Source organism: Propithecus coquereli, unplaced genomic scaffold (assembly GCF_000956105.1).
Source record: "Propithecus coquereli isolate 6110/MARCELLA unplaced genomic scaffold, Pcoq_1.0 Scaffold172, whole genome shotgun sequence".
Lineage (NCBI taxonomy): Eukaryota > Metazoa > Chordata > Mammalia > Primates > Indriidae > Propithecus > Propithecus coquereli.
In genome coordinates, this window is record NW_012141858.1 from 4,970,565 (window position 1) to 4,991,301 (window position 20,737).

The 20,737-nt window shown below is 37.0% G+C and overlaps 1 protein-coding gene across 1 annotated transcript in view; it reads right to left on the minus strand.

Annotated features, from left to right (window-relative positions):
* TSPAN8 (tetraspanin 8) overlaps positions 1 to 16,393 on the minus strand; it is a 29,577-nt gene extending 13,184 nt beyond the window's left edge. Inside the window, exons 1-3 of the mRNA XM_012642026.1 lie at positions 16,334 to 16,393; positions 4,913 to 4,975; positions 153 to 290 (exon numbers count right to left, since the gene is read on the minus strand). Of these exons, the coding sequence (XP_012497480.1) occupies positions 153 to 290; positions 4,913 to 4,975; positions 16,334 to 16,393 (261 nt within the window). The remainder of the gene's footprint in view (positions 1 to 152; positions 291 to 4,912; positions 4,976 to 16,333) is intronic.
* Positions 16,394 to 20,737: the final 4,344 nt, after the last annotated feature.

Consider the following 20,737-nt stretch of genomic DNA (forward strand, 5'->3'; position numbering starts at 1 on the left):
AACTCTAAGCCATATTAGCTTCCATAATCAAACCGTCTCAACAGAAGCTAGAGTTTCATCCATCTTGACATGTTTTTTTGACAGACAACAGGGAGGGGACATATCCTCAGGAATCCGAAGGTTGGACACTGGGATTTGTCTGGAGAACTCACCAACAGAAGCATGCAGCGGCTTTCTTTGATGGCACCGCAGCATCCAAGGAAGCCCAGAATCATGATGATGGCACCCACAGCGATCAAGATGTTCACAGCAACATCGGGGTTAATGCTGGTGTCCCCAGAATTGAGAATCTGGAAATAAAAAAGACACGAATGGCAGAAAATCCCTTTCCTTGAATTTTGTTTTGCTCATTCAACAAATATGCACAGAGTACCTACTATATACCAGGCCCTGTTCTAGGACCCTGAAATACTTCAGTGAGCCTAACAAGAAAATCTCCCTGCCCTCATGGAGCTTATATGTTGTTTGCTTGAATAATGTTTCCAACCTTGTATTTTTCTACAATGTTATGTTGGAAGTTGGATAGAGTAAATGTAATAGATTTTTTAAACATTATTTTAAAAGCTTAGAAGGACAGATACTTTAACTCTTCTTGATGTGATCTTTGATTCACATATTTTGTGTTTTGTACATAAAGCAGCATTATAAAACATGTGTTTTTATGGTAATATAATTCTGTAAATTAAAAAGCCCAAGTTCCTCAAACTACTGATAGATACAACCATATGAATGAATCTCAGAATCATTGTGTCGAGCTAAAGAAGCCATATAAAAAAGAGCAAATACTGTATGATTCCATTTATATAAAGTTCAAGAATAGGAAAAACTATGGTGATAAAAATCAAAGCAGTGCTTGACTTTGAGCAAGGTAGGAGGGAAAGCATGAATTGACTGAAAAGGAACATAGGGAAACTTTTATGGGTTAATAAAAATGTTTTGTATCTTGATGAAAAAAAAAAAATCCAGTTCCTAACAATCTGTATTAATTCTATCTCCTCATTCACAGAAGGTATAGTTCATTAGACTCTTCCAGAAACTCTTTATTTTGTCTGCTAAGTAACAGGATAATGAGGAAAAAATTCCCAGGGCCCTTTTTGGTGGGTGGGCTGACCATTCAACATAATTCAGTTCTTTTTCTGAAACATACACATGCTCCTCTTCATCACCCTCATAACATCAAGCTCAATCTACCACTTGTCCTCCATATATATCAAAAAGTAAATCACAATAAAAATTGTGATACCTTGTGCCTGTGTTATACATGAGTGCTACATGGAGCCCATCTATCTCATATAACCTCTATCTACTGGGCTATCTTTAGTTTAAGCATTAGCTCCTAGATTGACTCAAAGACTGCCTTCTGGAATCTTCTATACAGCATGTAGGTCAGCTCCCTTAACAGTCAATACAAAAAAGATTGCTACTACTAATAATGATATTTTTGTTTTTAAAGACTTTCTAAATCTACTCACAGCCGGCTGGGGTCCCCAACCCCTGGGCTGTAGACCGGCACTGGTTCTTGGCCCTCCAGAAACCGGGCCGCACAGCAGGAGGCAAGTGGCAGGTGAGGGAAGTCCCACTTGCATTCACAGCCGCTCCCCAGCACTCACGTCGCTGGCTGCCCAAGCCCCTCCCCACGGCAGATCAGCTGGGGCAACTGACCCTCATAGGAGCACGAACTCCACTGCAAACTGCACGTGCGAGGGATCCAGGTTGCATGCTCCCCGTGAGAATCCAACGTTCCTCCCCCGGCTCCCTCCCCCATCTGTGGAAGAATTGTCTTCCAGTTCAAGCAGTCCCCGGTGTCGAAAAGTTTGGGGACTGCCTGTCTAGAGAAAACCTTTATTCAACAATCAGTAGGAAGGAATGTTCCATAGTCATAAAAACATGAAAATGAGGATCTATATTCCAGTCAGGGTCCTAATAAATAAGTTTTTAATCCTGGGACAGTTACCCAAACCTCTGGGCCCCAGTTTTCCATTTATAAAAGAGAACTGGGTCAGCTATCCCGGTGCTATCTAAGGCCTCCTTTGTGTCTAAAAGTGTATGCTTACAGATAATGTTTCAATTTATATATTTTGAAAGCTTGGTTATGTCCTAAGGATTTTTGTTTGTTTTGGAGTCTGTTTGTTTCCTTGTTAAGATTGGAGCTAGGAAATGTTTTATTAATAAACAAGTATGACATTTGGGTCAAAATAGATGTGACAAAAAAAGCAGCATTAGGAAACCAGTTCTGTGCACTCACCACTGAACACTGCTTCACTAGAATAGTGCCGCCAGCACAGGCAAACCCTAAGGCAATGGCAGGGGTTGAAGCCTCCCTAGCTGGGTTACCAGAACTTAGCCCAGATGTAGAAATAATAGATCAAATATCTACACTTGAGGCTGGATAGTGTGGGCCAGCAGGTAGTGAGGCACTTCTATGAGGCTAAGCCGAGCAGGGTGACCCACTGCCAGGGACTGGCCAGAAAGCAACATGTTGATTGCCTGACCATCACAGTTCCAAGTCCAGCCCAACAAGTGGCTATTCTTATTCAAGAATGAAGTGGAAATCTGAGTTCAGATGTGTGCTCCAAGAGAGACACAGCAGGGTTTGAAAAGCTGTCTTGAATGAACACTGTGTCTATATGTATCTTAGGACAAGGAGAGAACTTCTCCCCCTTTGTATTAGAAGGGATCTCCTGGGATAAGGACAGCTGCCCATATGCTTTACCTCACAGTGCTGAGTTTATTCTGAGCTAGAAAAAAGGTGTCCCTATGAGACACTTTACCAGGAAGGTATGTCATCTCCCAGACAGCCTTCTTTTCTGTGTTTATGCTCATGTTTTCTCTTCTAAAACTGCCAGCTTTGTTTTTTCACTAATAAAATTCAGCTCTTTGCTCCGTCTTGTTTCTTTGTCACTGACTTCAGATAAATACAAATCAAGCCAATTTTATACAAGGCAAGCTGGCTAATGTTGTCTTGGCAGATACAGGTTTTCGTTCAGGGTGAGAGGCTAACAGAGTGCAAGAGCCAAAATGTAACTGAAGATGCTGTCTAGCTCTATCAAATTCACTCCCATCCCCAGATGTGGAAGACACCCTCTCAAGGACAACAGTTCTCCTTTAATACATTCAATGTGTGCAATTTCTTAACAGACTAAACACCAAATTTGTTTACCAGAAGCACTGGGAGGGAAAGAAAACATCAACAGGAAATAAAATAATAAAATAAAAGGCAATGCAGGCCTCACACACATCTTAAAAAGGCCAAAGCACACTGTAAGGAGGTGGTTGTTAATCTCTGGGCTTAATTAGAGTCCCAAAGTCGGACATCAGATTCTACGCAACAGAAATTTTACACACCTTAGAATCCTTCTTGGGCTCAAACACCAGAGCCCCAGGCCATCAGGAAGTCACAGTTACATTTTATCAGTATAAAACAATAAATGAAATCCTGATGCACTCAAATTTTACCAACAAGTTGCCACACCTGTCTCCCACCCAGTTTCTAAGGCTCACAATGAGGAAACAGCTAATTGCTACCATGATTCTCTGAATTCTATAGGGGTAGAAAGCAATTTTTAAGAGAAGAAAGAAAGACACAGAGAGAGACAGAAAGAGAAAAAGAAATTTCCAGAAAAGCCATCCACTTTAGGAAAGAAAACAGATGTTAATTCACTTTTAATCTTTCTTTCCACTAGGCTATGTCTAGAGGCATTTAGTTGCACCATGGTGTAATAAGTTGTGATAGAAAATGCATTGTCTTAATTCTTGGCTTAATAATTTCTTAATAATTATCAAGTAGGAATCAAAATTCCTCTAAGGAAGGGAAACCCTCTTTATGTGGGCAAATACCTTGAAAAGGCTCTAGCAGGAGAAGATGTGACCTTGAATAGTGACAAAAGTCAAGACAACAAAGAACAAGTAACCTGCTCTGCATGAAGTCAGAATAATAATTTTGGGAGGGTGGGGTGCCCCTGAAAAGAAGAGAGGAGAGAGAAGAGTGGAAGCAGGGGAGCCAAGAAATGGTGCCAGGTGGCATATGTTAGATAGAACTGACAGAATAACCCTTCCACACACTCTTCCCTTCCGCCTCCCCACCCCCACTCTTTCCACACTGTGATACTGTGGTATGGATACTTTGGCCCTGTGGAGTCCAAAGGTTGGAGCCAGAATTAACCATATGAAATAAAGTTCCTTCATAACTGTAGATCTTGGTAAGAGCTTTGACCCTGGACACAGAATAGTGTGTGGTGGATGGAAATGGGTCATGTCAACCTTATAGAGATAGGAAGAATAGAGAGAAGGCATCCCCAGCTAACTATGAGTGACACCAACATGATTAGCCTCTTGTTGCAAGAGCTTACCTTCAATGCCAGTTGCAACAGGTAAATACAAACTGGTAAATAGAAATAGATAAATACAGCCTTTTACTTCGTTGCCTTTAAAACACAGATTCGAATTCTTCAAGAGAACGTCTCACCTTCTTTCCTTTTGGATCAACCACCTTGGAATCTGCTAAATTATTGTCAATAATTTCTACTACAAAGACTGTTTTTCTTGGTGGGGAGGAGAGGTGGCCTATATCCTCAAGCTGTACTTCAGGCTGGCCTTAAACAAATCATAAAGGAAGTAAATTTCCACTTTGGCCCCTTCCCACCTCCACTTTCATTGAAATCTTTCTATGTTTTGGAATACACTTCCTTCATTCTCTAGAAAGATTGTCCCATGCCTGGCACAGTACCAGCCAATAGTAAGTAATTTTGATTTATTGAATTGAATTATGAAATCACATGTCACCACAAATGATTACATGAGGCAGTTAAGAAAAATGCTTTAGAAATTTTATGATTATTATTGTCATTATTTTCATTATTATAGGAAAAATGAACTACTTGGGGAGCAGGGCAGCTTGTATTTATGTATTTACCTCTTGGCTATCGTTGCTCACTCGTACCCATATTGCTAGTGCCAAGATCAAGATGCCACATAGCTGCAGAGAAAAAAACAAAAAATGTTAGAGTACAATTAAGATTAAATGAAACTATAATTGCACACACCCCTATCCATCTGGATATAACAGTTATCATTGACTAACCATTAGAACCTGAGAGACATAAATGAGGCATATTCATGCACAGATAATCACTGAAATGTTCCATGGTAATTCATAAGTTTGATGAGAGTAATTCTATTTCTCATCCACAGTCCATTCCTAGATGTATGGACAAGAAGTCATCCCCATTAGGCCAGAAAGATTATTTTCCATGTTGTAACTTCAACCCTATGTTTTTTGCTAGGTTGTACCATACAAAAGATAAGTCACAACAGTTTAAAGATAAAATACCCTTATCACGCCCCAGGTTTGTCTCTGAGAAGCTATGTTGGACCAAGAAAGAAGGGAATAACTAACTATTAATAATCACCAAACATTCATTCAAGATTCAAGAGGGAGGGAGACATTGGGATAGACAGGGAACAGTAGGACATTTGACGAAGTTTGCAGTTAAGCAATAACCACAAATATTAATTGACACTTTTTGAACCCAAATAAACTCTTTTCTAAACAAGCTCTTTTAGGTGGTGAAGTTTACCCACAGAGAAGGAACAATGAAGAACAGTACTTAAAGTCTTAAATTCCTTTAATGACTTTAGCAGATTATTTAATTTGGACCAATGCCAATACATAAAATGTAAAACACATTTTACTTTAGTGTAAGGAAAACTCTTGTCTTTCAGGGTTTAAAAAAAAAGATATATATTGTGGCCTCAAAAAAAAAAAAATCAGAGATCTATTACTAGATAGAGATATTAAGAGCAGGACTGGTTACATACCAGACACAGCAGGCCTTGGAGGACTTTCTACACAATTCTGACCTTTCCGTGCTCTGACAAAGAAATGTCTGAGTCCTCCAAACCCCAGTGTCCTCGGAGCGCCATTGCTTCCACTGGTTGAGCCATAGGCCTAGAACCCCCAAACGGAACTTATAATGGCTTCTCATTAATTTTGCAGAGGCAATAGAGCCAAGGGCTTTGTAAAGAAATAGGAAGTGCAATGAGTAACTGAATAACCAAATAATTTGTGCTCCCTAAAAGACCTTGAAATCGACTAGGTCCAAACCCTTTATTTTGGATAAAGAAATTAGAATACTGAGAGGAAACAGTCACATCATGGACATCTAGGGCAACTCCTAACCGATCTGCCCCTACTGCATATTTCAATTACTACAAAATAACTAATACAATGAAACTCCAAAGCTCTTTATCAAACCACCAAATAGCCTGTTTTAATTATCTTATATGCACACACATACATACCATAAAATACAAATCATAAAAAACACAGCTTTAGAGCTTAAAAACTCTCCTAACTTCTTCAGCCCTGTGTTTTTATAGCATCCTTCCACTAAATCCTATTTTTATTTGAAAATGAAGATAAATGGTCATTTTAGCAGTTGTTTCTTTCTTGTTCTTTGAGTTTGTGAGTGAGAATTTATATCAAATGATAATGAGACCCTGTGGAATTTTCAGTAATTTCATACCAGTTGGATTTTTTGTTTGTTATTTGATTTGTTCACTGATTGTTTCTTTTTCTTCTCCTTTCACAAATTGATTTGTAATGATTGTCTTAATAGCCACTTTGGCCTTTAGCTTTAACTAAAAATAATATTAATGGTTCTAGTAACTATTATGATTATCACTCTTTCCTGATATTTATTAAACTATAAATGAGAAATCTTTAAGAACTCTCAGCAAGAACTTGGTAAGAACTTATAATAAGAGTACGATATTTTTTAAAACTTTAACTTTTTTGTTTGTGTGTTACTGTTTACTTTTTCAATGTACTTAGACATCAAATCATTCATAAATGTTATGAAATCATGAAATCAACTAAATCTACCCCTCAAATACAACTTTTAATCTTCTCGGCCACTGAAAGTTTTCTGTAACATTAACATTTAAAATAAAGAGTACCCAATTATTTCAGAAGTCAAGAATATTTTGTCCAACTTTAATCTTCACAATTAGATAAAATTATTTTAGGAGATTTAAAGTTGATTAAACTATCATTTCTATTCCCATTTCTATCTTTTTTTCAAATTTCATTTTTTTTTTTTTTTTGAGACAGAGTCTCACTCTGTTGCCCTGGCTAGAGTGAGTACCATGGCGTTAGCCTAGCTCACAGCAACCTCAAACTCCTGGGCTCAAGCGATCCTACTGCCTCAGCCTCCCGAGTAGCTGGGACTACAGGCATGTGCCACCATGCCTGGCTAATTTTTTATATATATTTTTAGTTGTCCAGATAATTTCTTTCTATTTTTTTAGTAGAGACGGGGTCTCGCTCTTGCTCAGACTGGTTCAAACTTTATTTTAAAGATGAAACAAATATTTAGAATATATCACTCTCATCTGATTGGAGAAATTCCCATGCAAAAATCAGAGTCAAAGCTCGGACTTGGGGGAGAGGGGGGGCAAGGGCATCATACGTAACCTAATCATCTGTACCCCCATAATATGCTGAAATTAAAAAAAATGATCAGAGTCATAATATCATGAAATTATTCATAAATCTGTTGAATGACTTTAAAAGTAAACTTCTTTTCTATCAAGAATGATCATCCTAGAGTCATGGTTAATGCTAAACTACTTCATCCCAATTGTTGGAAGACTGACCTTTGTAATGGTTCTTTGAGACCTTCCCCCACTTGGGCTTTAAGGGTTTGTCCCCCAATCTTTTATACTCTTTTAAACAATTAAGGGCATAAATTAAGAAGTGTTTAGCTCTGTCCTACTTTCCGTTGGTAAGGTTGTGAAAGGAAATGGGTTAGTATGTTGGCCCCCAGGTCTGCCATCAGTGGATACTGCAGAACTGATTAGGCTTACCTTTCCCCCACTCTGCTTTCTCTTTGAAGAGAATTATTGTAGTTTTCACTCAGCTCTCTCAGGACATCTTTCTTTTTATAAAATTTAGATGCAGTTGGTCTGGACCACCATTCTAAGAAATTAGGCAATGTCGATATTTGCTTATGGATATGTGATGAATTGAATTGTGTCCCTACCAAATTCATATATTGAAGCCCTAACCTCCAATGTGATGGTATTTGGGGATAAGGCTTTTAGGAGACAAGTAAGGTTAAATGAGCTCAAAAAAATGGGGTCCTAATCTGACAGAATTGGTGACCTTGTGCGAAAGATGTTTTTGTCCATTCACATTCCCAAGGAAAGGCAATGTGACAGCATGGCAAGAAGGTGGCCAGGAAGAGGGTCTTTACCAGAAACCCAAGTGGTTTACATCTTGATCTTAGACCTCCTAGCTTCCAGAACTGTAAGAAAATAAATTTCCATTGTTTAATCCACCTAAGTTGATGGCATTTTGCTATGGTAGCCTGAGCAGACTAAGACTAGGCAGAAGCTGAAAACTATGAAATGCCAGGAAGAAAATGGGAAAACACCATCCAGGACAAAGATAAATGGTAGCATGTTGATTTGTCCTCTTCTCTGATAATGTGTCCTCCAATCATCCCTGCTTCCTCCCTCTCAATTCTGTCCTGATTTGGGTATTTATTGAAGTGTGTTTGGAGAGTGCTGAAAATGCTATGCTAGGAGGAGAAGTTGATTGGGAGCTAAACCATTATTGGTCCAAAATGGACACCTTTTAGGTAAGCTTAAGTGAACTCTTCCTATACTGCTCCTGAGACTATAGAAAGTCTAATTCAATTGTACTGAAGTAAGAGAATGCAGATTGTACAATTATTGCTTGTGAGAATTTTTTTGCATTTCCTTCATTAATTTCTAAAGATCCAGAGATACTGGAAAAGACAATAAAGTCTAAAGAGAGTACAAAGTTTATTAGAAATCTATTGAATATGCTTTATTAATTATATCATTTTATCTTCTGTATCTCTGTTTTTCTTTTCCTTGTTGAGTTATCAAAAACTGAGAGATTTGTTAAATTGAATTAATGGTGATTATATTTACTAATATGTACTTCTAACAATGTTAGAAGTACATATAATCCAATAGATACCATTTAGGGTATTCAGTCTTGGGTTTTAGCTCAAAGTAAATCATTATTTTCTATATTTTTCTTCTCTTTCAAAAATATTTTCTAGATTTATATCCACTTTGTAATAAAAAATACAACCATTTAGACAGGTGAATTCTTTATTTCCAGATCTTTGTTATCATAATTTTCCCATGCTTAAACTATCCACTTTTATTTCATACCTTAATCATTCGGAATATGTTTAAGTAAATTTTACAATATAAGTATCTGAAGACATCTTTCTCTCTTATTCACTGTGAAAGCCTCTGAATACTCAGCAAACACTGTTCCGTTATCTTCTGACATTTAGTGTTACAAGAGGAGAAGTCTATGATCAGCCTTATTTTTGTTCATGCATTGTTTGCTTGGTTTTTGATATTGTTGTTTATATCTAGACATTTGTAAAAATTTTTATGTGTCTTTTAACTAATTTAGTAGTTTTCATAATATTTATCTAGGCATGGATGTCTTCTTTCACTAAGGTAGAACAGGCATTTTCCATCTGTATACAGGTATATTTTCAGCTCTACAAAATTTCCATCATTAATTTGATTATTGTTTTTGTTCCCTTTATTTTGTCCTGTCCTTTAGGAATACAGCTTGTTTTGGGTTTTTGTTCTCTGTTGTCTGTATCTATCATCTTCTTTTGCGTCATTTTTATTTTTTTTTTAATTTTCGTCTGGGGAGAGCTTCTCAATTTGGGATTCTATATCACTGTCTCCATTTAATGTGATATCTACAGTGAATTTTAATTATGCTACTATGTTTATTATTTACTTGAAGTCTTTATTTATTTTATCCATTTCCCTTTACATTTTATCCTATAGTTTTCCAATTAACTTATTTTCTCTTATGGTCTCCAGCCATGTTTCATGGCAAGTTATTTTCTAGCATCATATTGTGAATACCAATTTCCAGATATATTTTTCAGGATTCTGCAGTGTTTCTTTCAGGGATGTGTGCTTGTCCTCTAAATCTTCAGGGTAACAATATCTTTTACTTGTTCAACAGCATTTTTGATTAGGTCTTATCCTCTATTTTCCTTTATTCCTCCTTGAGTAAGATGAGACTTATTCCGATTTATCATTTATTAAGAGTAGGATGGGTACTCTGCCTCAGCCTCTAATGTCATGGGTTATGGTAATTCACAGACCTCCTGCTGGAGGAGCAATTCCTGTGCATTCCCTCTACAGGCATGGCCTAATCCACCTCTCATCTATTGAGATGGTCTCCTACCCTTCAGCAATATCAGATTTTCTGATGCTCTAAACCAGTGGAGTAAATTAAAATCTTCAATCTTTAGCAGATTTTGCTGTCATGGTTTCTTTTCTCGAACTCCTGAGCTCAAACAATCCGCCCGCCTCGGCCTCCCAGAGTGCTAGGATTACAAGCGTGAGCCACCACACCCGGCTGTCAATCTTCAGCCCCCAAATAATGATGTTTATTGTATCAATGTGTTAAGTGCACACTTCATGTGTCTCCATGGTTGCCTTCATGTGCAAATTCTAATTCTGTTAAGTAAACCAAGCACCCAGTACAACTGCAGCAAATTCTGATTTTAAATAACTCTAAATTTAGGGAAAAGAAATCAACCACATTTTTTTCCTCACACAAACAGGGCCTGAATAACCACTAAAACACTAAAATTCATATAACTTAAAAACATGTAAAAAGAGATAAATGTTCAGCATTTGATCTGTATCCTGATGTTTCTGAATCATAAAATGTTGCAAATTCAGAAATGTTTTTATCACATTGTTTCAAAAGTACAACTTCCCTGTAAGTAACACAGGTAGACCTGTGCATACATTTGAAGAGCCTGGGGCAAGAATACAAATAACAGCCCACAGACCACAGGTCTGTAGAGCAGGAAGTTATAACTCAAGGTAATATGAAGGAAAAAAATGTGTTCTATCTTCCTGCCTTGACAAATGTGCCCACTTAATGATCTGAAAAAAAAGGTTTGATTTAGAAGTCTCAGGACATTTGGACAGAGAAATTTGGGGTCCTAGATATACAAAGTAGAGGCCAGCCTCAGGGTTGAAATATCCCTCTAGCCCTACAGCTTTCTTACCCTTTGAGGAGTAGGGCTAAAATTATATTTAATTTTTAAAAGTGCATTATGTATAAAATACTATCGCACCAGATTTGAAAACTTTTAAATGAAAAAGCAATGTGATGACTGGAATCAGGAAAATAGCATTAACTGAACATGTCATGCCAGTACTTGGTTATAAGCTTTCACAGAGTACCTTAGTTAATCTTTACAATTAATCCTGCCAGATAAAATTACTATTGTCATTTTACAAGTGCAGAGACTGGAGGACAGAAAAGGCAAGGAACATGTTCCAGGTCACAAAGCAATAAGGGATAAGATTCAGGATTTAAATCTCAGTGTCCATTTACAAAATCTACTTTTTTTTTCCTCATTCTTTTAATTTATGAAAGGAGAATTTCTGCCTTATCATTGTTCTTGCCATCTTATTTTCTCCTCTGTTTAAAATCCAACATTGAAATTTATTCATTACTATGCAGAATAGTTTCATATTTCTGTCTCATAAAACTACCTGCACAATGTTGGTTGAAATGTCTTTTTCTTAAACATCTATTTTGTGTCATTCTGAGTTCTTTATGTATATTAACTCATTTAATCATCACAACAACCCCATGAAGTAGATACTACTACCATCCCCATTTTTACAGATAAGGGCTAAGAAAGCACAAAGAGGTTAGCTAATTATCCCAAGCAAGCCCAGGTAGTGATGAAGGAGCTAATATCCAGCCTGAGCTATTAACCGTGGGGCTCTACTGCCTTTTGTCACTGTTATAATTCTATCATGATTGCACAGTGGCAGGCAACCACTGTATTTACAAAGTTCATACATTTCAGCCATTGTTAACTCTTTATCTTGGGGGGATTTCATCAACTGACAAAATAGAATCTAACTGTGTCCTGTTCTTTTTAATGTACTCCTATCTCAGACTGGCTTTGCCTCCAATCTTCTAATTGCTTTCAGCACATCCAATCTAGAGGCCCAGACAACACGTAAAACACAATGACAAACACTGAAATGCTGGTTCCCGGACTTTCTCCAAATTCTGACTTTCTTCTACTTTTTTCAAACCTCCTCATGCACTGGCTTTCTTCAGTTACTGATACATTTGGATTTATAATTTGGTGCTTTCTTCTCACCTTTGGGATTGGTAATGTACCTCACTTTGCTTTCCCTCCTTAAGAGCTAGCCCCTCCGCAGCTCTCTGTCTCTGGTCACCATTTTCTGCATCCACTGTTCCATGCTTACTCAGACCCCTAAGATACTCTAAGCATCTACAATACTCCCAGTCGTGATCTACCAGAGAGGAGCATAAAAAAAGGAGAATTCATCTGTTTTTGACTCAAGACTCAGGGAAATAGGTTCTGTACCTATAATGTATCTATTATTTACAGCACCTCCAATTTTCTAACTTGCATCAAACTCTAGCATGAGTGATTAGGAATGATTTTCACTTTTACATGTTTTTCTTCAATTAGTATTTCAAACAAATGGAAATCACTGCATATTTATGTGGCATATCTTCAAGTTTCCCAAAAGAAACTGGTATGTTTAGATTAAATGACCATATGCATATCTTAGAAATATTTCAACATCTGGCCCTACTTTGCAAAGGCTTAGTTTCACAAGTTACCCCAAAAAGAATGCATTTGAAAACATATATGGCCTTGGACATCTACAAGAAAACCACATCAGTGGGACTGTAAAAATTTTTGCTTAAGTAAACATTAGAAATGTGACAAATTGCTAATTTCCTATGAAGGATCGTAAAATTCCAACAGAGAGCTCTAGGTTGGGGGTAGATGGGAGAGTAGAAATAGGTGTATTTCCTAACCCCACAGACTCCTCTTGCCTAGATTTTGATGCATACATAACGAGTGCAATGCGCACCATCTGGGGGATGGACATGCTTGAAGCTCTGACTTGGGGGGAGGGGGGTAAGGGTGACATACGTAACCTAAACATCTGTACCCCCATAATATGCTGAAATAAAAAAAATGATAATTACAAAGGCCAAATGTTTGAAAATTATATGCAGTCATATTTATGGGCTGATTTACAAGTGGAATAAATTATCCTGGATATCAGTATAAAAAAAAATATTGATGTCACCTGTTGGCTAATTCATCACTGATCTTTACAGCTATTGCTCTCCCTGAAACTCCATTTCAAGATCTCTTATATAGAGATTGTAGATCTCAACACATATGCTGATGGGAGGAATCCCTGAGGGAAGTTAGAAATGTCTAACTGACATCTGGGTTATCAGAGAAACAAACAGATAACAGTAACAGTAAAATAATCAGAGCTTCCCAGGAAAGCAGTGATAATTTCTGGGTACAGGATGGTACAGACCTCTACAACCTGCCTTGAACCCTAATCTTAAATATATAATCCTGAATCTATAACCTAGACTGTCTTTATCATTTTGGTTTAAAATTCAGTTCTGTTACAAATTCCTGATTAGCTAGTTAATGAAACACTGATCTCCAATGTATTCACAAATAGCTACTAGCACTTTCCATGATGTTTTTATATAAGAAAGAAATATTTTTAACTTCATAATTTGAAGATTGCTATTGGTTTGGGTATTTGGGGACATCTTAATAAAATAGGAGCCATGAATTTATTAACACCTTAATATTTTAGTTTGTTTAAATGGGCCATATATCTTCTACATCATATAAAGACGACAATGGCTACAGTTCTTTAAAGACAGGGTATCAGGACTTCTTGGAGAAATAGCTGATTCCAGGTCTGGGCAGGAAATAGGCAAGTGAGCCTGAAACATCTTGTCATACCAAATAGTCAAGGGTTTATCAAACTTAGTAGGATCATGTCAAAAGGACTCAGGCACCAAATTAAAGAAGCTCCTACTAGCCAAAGATGGAATAAATTGCAAAGCAATAAAGGTAAAATTGTAATGGAGTTTATCTAGCATTTCATAATGGTATTTAAATACTAGTCTATCATTGTTGGATAACACTAGAAAGTTAACTGATCATTTTGAAATCAGGTTAGTAAAGAGTAAGAAAGAAGTATTTATACTACTTTTTAAAAAATAAAAACTAGGTACCATGGCAACTGAACAGTAAATGAGAAATTTTTCCTTATTGAAAGTATTCCAGCTAATAAATGAAGAAAAGTTGATAGAATTCACCAATTTGAACCTCTTAATGAAATAATGAATAATGGATATAGGTACTTAAGCATCAATGGCTACTAACATCACAAATAGTGACACAATCAGACATCATGTGCCCCCTGATTAAAGAGTAAAATACCACTTAAGAAGTAGTTGTGCCAAAAAAAACAAAACCCTGAATGTTATAAAGCTGCCAGATGCAACTACTAACTTACAGATAATAAAGAGGACAGGGGAACATGTTAAACTATATCCTGGGTGTGCAAATAGCAAAATCCAGACCTCAGGAAATGTGATAAGATAAACGGTACACACCAGTACGTAAAATTTTAATGGGAGACAAAGAAATGGAGATGGAGGGACAAACTACAGACTAAAATTGACATAAAAGGTATGTTAATCAATTCCAATATGTGGACCTTATTTGGATCCTGATTCAACCAGGAACCTTTATGAGGTAACTTGAAATTTGAACCCGAGGTGGATGTTTGATAATTGATTAAGACATTCTTAAGTTTTTAAGTGTGATAATGATATTGTGGTCACATATTATAAAAGAATTATTATCTTCCAGAGATATATACTAAAATCTTTACAATGAAATGATATATCTGGGATGTGCTTCAAAGCAATGTGGGGTGGAGGAAGGGAATGAAGGTCTGGAAGGAGAAAGACTGGCCATGTTTTTGTGGCTGTTGGGGCTGGTTGCTGGGGTTGATTACCCTATTCTGTGTTCTTTTGTGAATGTCTGAAGTACTCCCTAATGTAAAGCTAGAAATAAAACCAAACCAAAGAACGCGGCATTTCTTTCTTTATATTCTACTCAAGATGTTTAATCAATTTAAATATTTCAAGAGAAGAAATTTATCAGGACTAACTTAAAACACTGGCCTATATGCATGAGCTTCATTTAATATTTGCAAAAGCAGCCCATTTTTCTAGGGAAAAGTAAAGTACGAAGAACAACTCTTTATTTTATTTTATTTATTTGTATATCCACTGCCTTAGTTAATTCACCCGCATATTATCTGCATTCATTAGGGCTACTGACTATTGAATGGAAAGTCATTCTATACAATAAAACTGTATTCATGCAGTTTTTAAGTCCATCATTATTTTACTAGAACAGAAATTTACTGAACCATAGATATTTTACCAGTTTTCTGTTTACAAAGGCAACCAGGTACAAACACAAAACCAGAGTTCTTTCTTCCTTGTACTGCATAAGCAATTTTTTAAATCCAGTATGCAAAATACTTTGTTTTATTTAAGTGTTTTGAGCTATTGCTACTGATATACTTTTAAACAGTCTTTAATTGCACCATATATATGAAAAATGATAAAGTCAATTTCCCAACATTCCACACTGCCCTTTTCACGCCTTGTTTTTCCATTTTCCAATGCTAGATGTTACCTATCAATTTGTTGATTATGTCTGTGTCAGTGGACTTTCAAGAGAAATACAACAACTTGCTAAAATACAAACCCCGTTGATTAAAAGGTGGGGTGATGACACATTGAAATACTGACTTTAAAATGCTAATACATATCCACTGGCTTAGTTTAATCTTCTTATGATCAAGTAATTTTATTGTTTCCTCCTCAAGTTTTTCATGACTCATGGTTTTTTAGTTGTGGCTTTGAAAATGATCCTCTTCCCATGTCTTTATCATCTCACACCCTGAGATTAACCTGTTTCAAACCCAGATGTGAAGGACAGGAACCAGGGCCTGGGCTCTGGGTGGAATCAGACCATGTTTCTCCCACAGGGTCCTTAGGCCAGGGAGGCCTGCTCTATATACAACTAAGAATAATCGTTCTTTAATTAAGGGGTATGTTTTCCTCTGTGATTGTTTTTGCAGCAATACCAAAACATTTATGAAATGTTTATCCTCCCAGATTCTGAAGTGTACTTTTTTGAGTCATTGGCTCATTTTCAATTACTGAAATAACCAAAGAAAGAACAAACAAATCCAAACAAGTAAATGGAAAATATATTTCCCTCCTTCTCTTATTTCTCTGGTGCAGAGTCTGTTCTTGTTTATGATATTTATATCAAGATCCTCTTTCTTGCATAAAATTGATAATTTAAAGAAAAACACTCACCCAGAACAAGAAGTTGAAGATAAACATAGAATATTTTATACAGCCACTCACACCTGCCATTTCGGAAAAGGATCAGGAATCCAGATGCTGTGAATTCAACTGTTCGTTATGGTTGTCCTGCAATATGCTCTGGAGTAATTTGCCTGCAGAGATTTCTGTGCTCACGGCTTCAGAGCAGAAATAGCAAAGAAGTAGAGAGGGGAAAAAAAAAAAAAAACCAGTTATTACAGTGGATAAAAAATTAACCCACACATTTAAATATCACAAAGCCTATCTCCAGGCGAGTATGTTCTTTTGCTTGTCATGGCTCCTGGGGCACTGGGCCAGGATATTTATGATCCTTTCTCAAAAACCGCCTCCTCTAAAGTAAACAGATATCAAGTGCAGGGGGTGGCGCTGGATCAGAGGAGAGAATGGCACAGCGATATTAGGTTGGCGAATTTCAGGAACCACAGCCTGACTTCCCTGCCCTCTATTTCCACTAAGGGGAATAAGTCTGGTTTGCTCTGAGGCCATTGTGTCTCAACTCATTTTTGCATTGCACTTTCTCAAGAATACAAAATCTCTTCCAAATGCAATAAAATGTATTTAGAAATCTGCAATATCTCAAGGCTCAAACATTGTAACATTTTGTCATTAACCTCAGAACAGTGAAACAATCATTACATGTACCTGCCTTCTAAAACTTCTGAATTTGTTTCAAAACAATTCCGGAGCTGCCTGAAATGCACCACAGTTGCAGGAAGAGCAGAGGGAGAGGCAGCCTTGCTTATCTTGATATGACGAGACCATTCAGTTTTTATCTTTATTTCTTTATGATGTAAAAGGAAAAAAATTCTCAGCAGTCAATCTCTGACTGTGTGTTCTCCTATTGTGTTCATTTTATGATGTGTAGTCATTTTGATAGCTTGATTTGCTTTTAAGGTGGACCCTGTACTTTCCCTCCTCTGATAAATCGTGTCTAGGAACAGCAGCTCCTCTCCACCAACTCAGTTTCTGGATTCTGGGTCCTCCTGGGCAAAAAATTCAAAATAGGAAGATGGTCATGGATCAGTGACCAGAGAGTGTACAATTTGTTTCCAGTGCTAATAGAAGGCAGCTGTCCCAGGTAAAGGCAAAATTCCCTGACTTAATCAGGAAGGTGTGGACTGTTTTGTGTAAACAACCTGGGTCATGCTAGTTTCCATATCCTGCCTCTCAAAGGGAATTCTTCTCCCCGTAAATATAAGAAGCTTTTTATTTCAAAGGGTTGTTGGGAAAATAAGTCTCTGAAATCTTTCTTAAATTCTGTACAATAAGCAAACATGGACTTCCTCCAAAAGAAAAATATTTTTCTGATTTTCACTGGCATACAAAGATGTTTTTGAAAAAAAAACTCTCTCCCTGACTGTAGACACAATGTATTTTTAATGCATTATCAGGAATAATATTTAATATTAAGGCTAAATTTAGGATTTGTTCCAAAAATAATGGCTTGATATTTAAATCATCACTAAAATTGTCAGTGTTCTGTGCTGTTTCCTCCTAGGAAATGGAAATATTTCACAAACGTCTATACTAACATATTAGTACATAGAGAATAATCCATGGGCTGAAAGAAGAGTTTTAGATTGAATGAAAAAACAAAAGGATTTATAGTCGCAGAAATGATTATTTATCATTTAGAGGCAAAATCAGAAGAAATTTACAGATTTAAATGCTGCTTTGTTGACAAGAATCTATTGAGTCCTTGCTAAATTTCAGTTTGGAATAGATTTTTTGGTGGATGCTGAAATTCCTTAAAAAGAATATTTTATAGTCTTTAGTTAAATCATCCTTGAACTGTGAAACACAAAAATCAATGGATGTCATTTTACAGGAAAATGGCTGTGTGTAATAGAACCCCCCAGTCCAATTCAAAACGTATGAAACAGTTCACTCCTTTAAATTCCTACTCTAGTAAATGTTATAATCACAAAACAATTGCCCAGGCTGAATACAGTACAGTTATTTTGTATTCCTCTTTCTTTCTTCCCTCATATCCAATCACTCATCATGGTCTGTGGAGCTCCTAAATTTCCACCGAATGTTTCCTCTATCTCATCCTTTTGTCGCTGTCATTTTTCAGCCCTTTATCATTTCTTACTTGAGCCGTTTCAACAGAATCATAATTAGTTTCCCTGCCAGTCTCTTCCCCCTCCTCTCTGCCTTAGTACTCCAGAATTCTCTTTCTAAATTCTTATTGATCAGGTAATTCTCCTGATTAAAAAACAATCCAAGGATGGTTTCCTGTTACCAACAAGATAAATTTCAGACTCCTTAGAATGGCAATTAAAGCACATGGCAGGCAAGCCTCCACCCATCTTCCAGAACTTTCTCCCTCCCCTCTCTCCCTAGGCAGCCTCCACTCCTGGGCTCCCTAACCACAGAATTATTTCACAGGCCTAAAACATACCTTGGGATTTTATGCCTCTGTGCCACGTTGTTCCTTCCACCCGGAATATCCTTTCCCACCTTCTCTACTTGGTAAATTATTGCAAACATCCCTGTGACACACTTCCCTTCCTCAACCACTTCCCTTCTCTAGGTGACTGACTTGCTTGTCAGTCCTTATGCCCATTATGATGTAAAAAAAGAAACCTTTAGTCTGCAATTGCCATCCTATCCTACATGTATTTGTATCTTTCCCCTATTTGACCCTTTTACCTAAAAGGCAGAGATCTTGGCCTATTCTCTGTACACACAGCAGCTTCCATTGGAGATAAAGGGATGTGCAATTACAGTTAAGCCCCCAGAAAGTTCAACTAGTGATTTCCTCGTAGGGTTCTCTAAGGAACTACCAACATGCTCCCCCACCCCACTAAAAACTCAGTTATTAGATTAAAAATAGTTTCTTTATTTCAAGACTTGTCAGAGTCTTTAACTTTTTGATATTCAAAAAGGTGATATGTAGCAATTCCCAAGTGAATATGATCCTAGAACATATCTGGAACCAGTGTTTAGAAGAACATACATGCATATTTATAGAAACACTGATCTAGACAAAATTCCATATTTTATACATGAAAAAGGTGCAGCCCAGGGAGATAGAGTAGCCCAGGTCCACAAAACTGGTTAGTGGCAGATCTCCTTCTAGAAATGAGGTCACATGTATCAGATTAGTATTCTGTCTGCTGGCATCAGCTATGTCTTGAGTTAGGCAGCATGAGCATGAGTCATTTACCACCTTAGATCTTGTCATATAGCAGATATTGTCATATAGCAGATATTTTAGCAGTGGGGGAAAGAGGATTGGGGAAAGTCAGTAATAAATCTTAGAGCCCATGAAAGACCAGGCCAGGAAGGAGTGGCAGTGGAGAGTGGGATATCATAACAAGAAGTGACAACTGAGGGAAAGAGAAGAAAGTCTCAATAAATTTAGATAAAGTTTTCCTAATGCTGCCATCATGCCAATTATTATTACTCATAGGGATTGCCCAGGGTAAAGCAGCATAAGGTGTCAAATATGACTAATTATCAAAACCCTCCCTGAGTCAGTCATCATTGAACTAAGTTTTGATAGTAGTACAGGAACTCTGGCAGGGAAAAGAGAGAGAATGAGATTCCTTATGCTCAGGGTGGAGGAAAGTGTATGAACAGGACCATCAGATGCCCTAAATAAAATATGGCATTTTCTCCAGGTCATCAGGAAAACCAGGCCCTACATTTGGGACTTGAACCAGAAGGCAAGCGTGGATAAATAGTTCATATTTTCATCATGGTAACATTTTTTCCTCCATAAGATATACTCAAAAATTTATCCAACAAATGTGTTGAATGCCTGCTATATTCTGGCATGAAACTAGATGCTGGAGACACAAAACTTCACAAAACAAGATAATCCCTGCCTTCAGGAGCTGACATTATAATGACAAGATAACTTCCTTTTTGCATTTTTGTTTCCAAAATCTGGTAATCCAGTATACTTGTCAATGGAGTAGGTAGTGAAAAAGCAAATCTGTGTTGTGGAGGAAAGATTCTTTTCTCTTGTATCTTATGTATTCTCCTATTACCACTGCCATTCTATAGGGTACGGTTTTTTAAATGACATTGTGAATAATCGATTCATTTTCTCAAAGGTTAGGTGCAACAATAAAAAAAAGATGCTGATATTTCTCTTCCTTATGACTGTGCTTAGGGATGGGTACATAAGGGCGTGAGGTAATGCACTCTAAACAATCAAAGAGAATGTTCTTGTATTTTTTAGCATTTCTTATTTTGAAAAAACCTTTTACTTATTTTTGGAAAGTTGGAGCTTGCTTATGGATTTTACAGTCTCTTTCACAGGAGCAGAGCCTTGGCTCTTGTTGTTCTCTAGTCCAATTCCAGCCTTCCCAAAACTAACATTCTTCTGTTTTCATGTGAGCCCAGTACTCTATGCTTCCT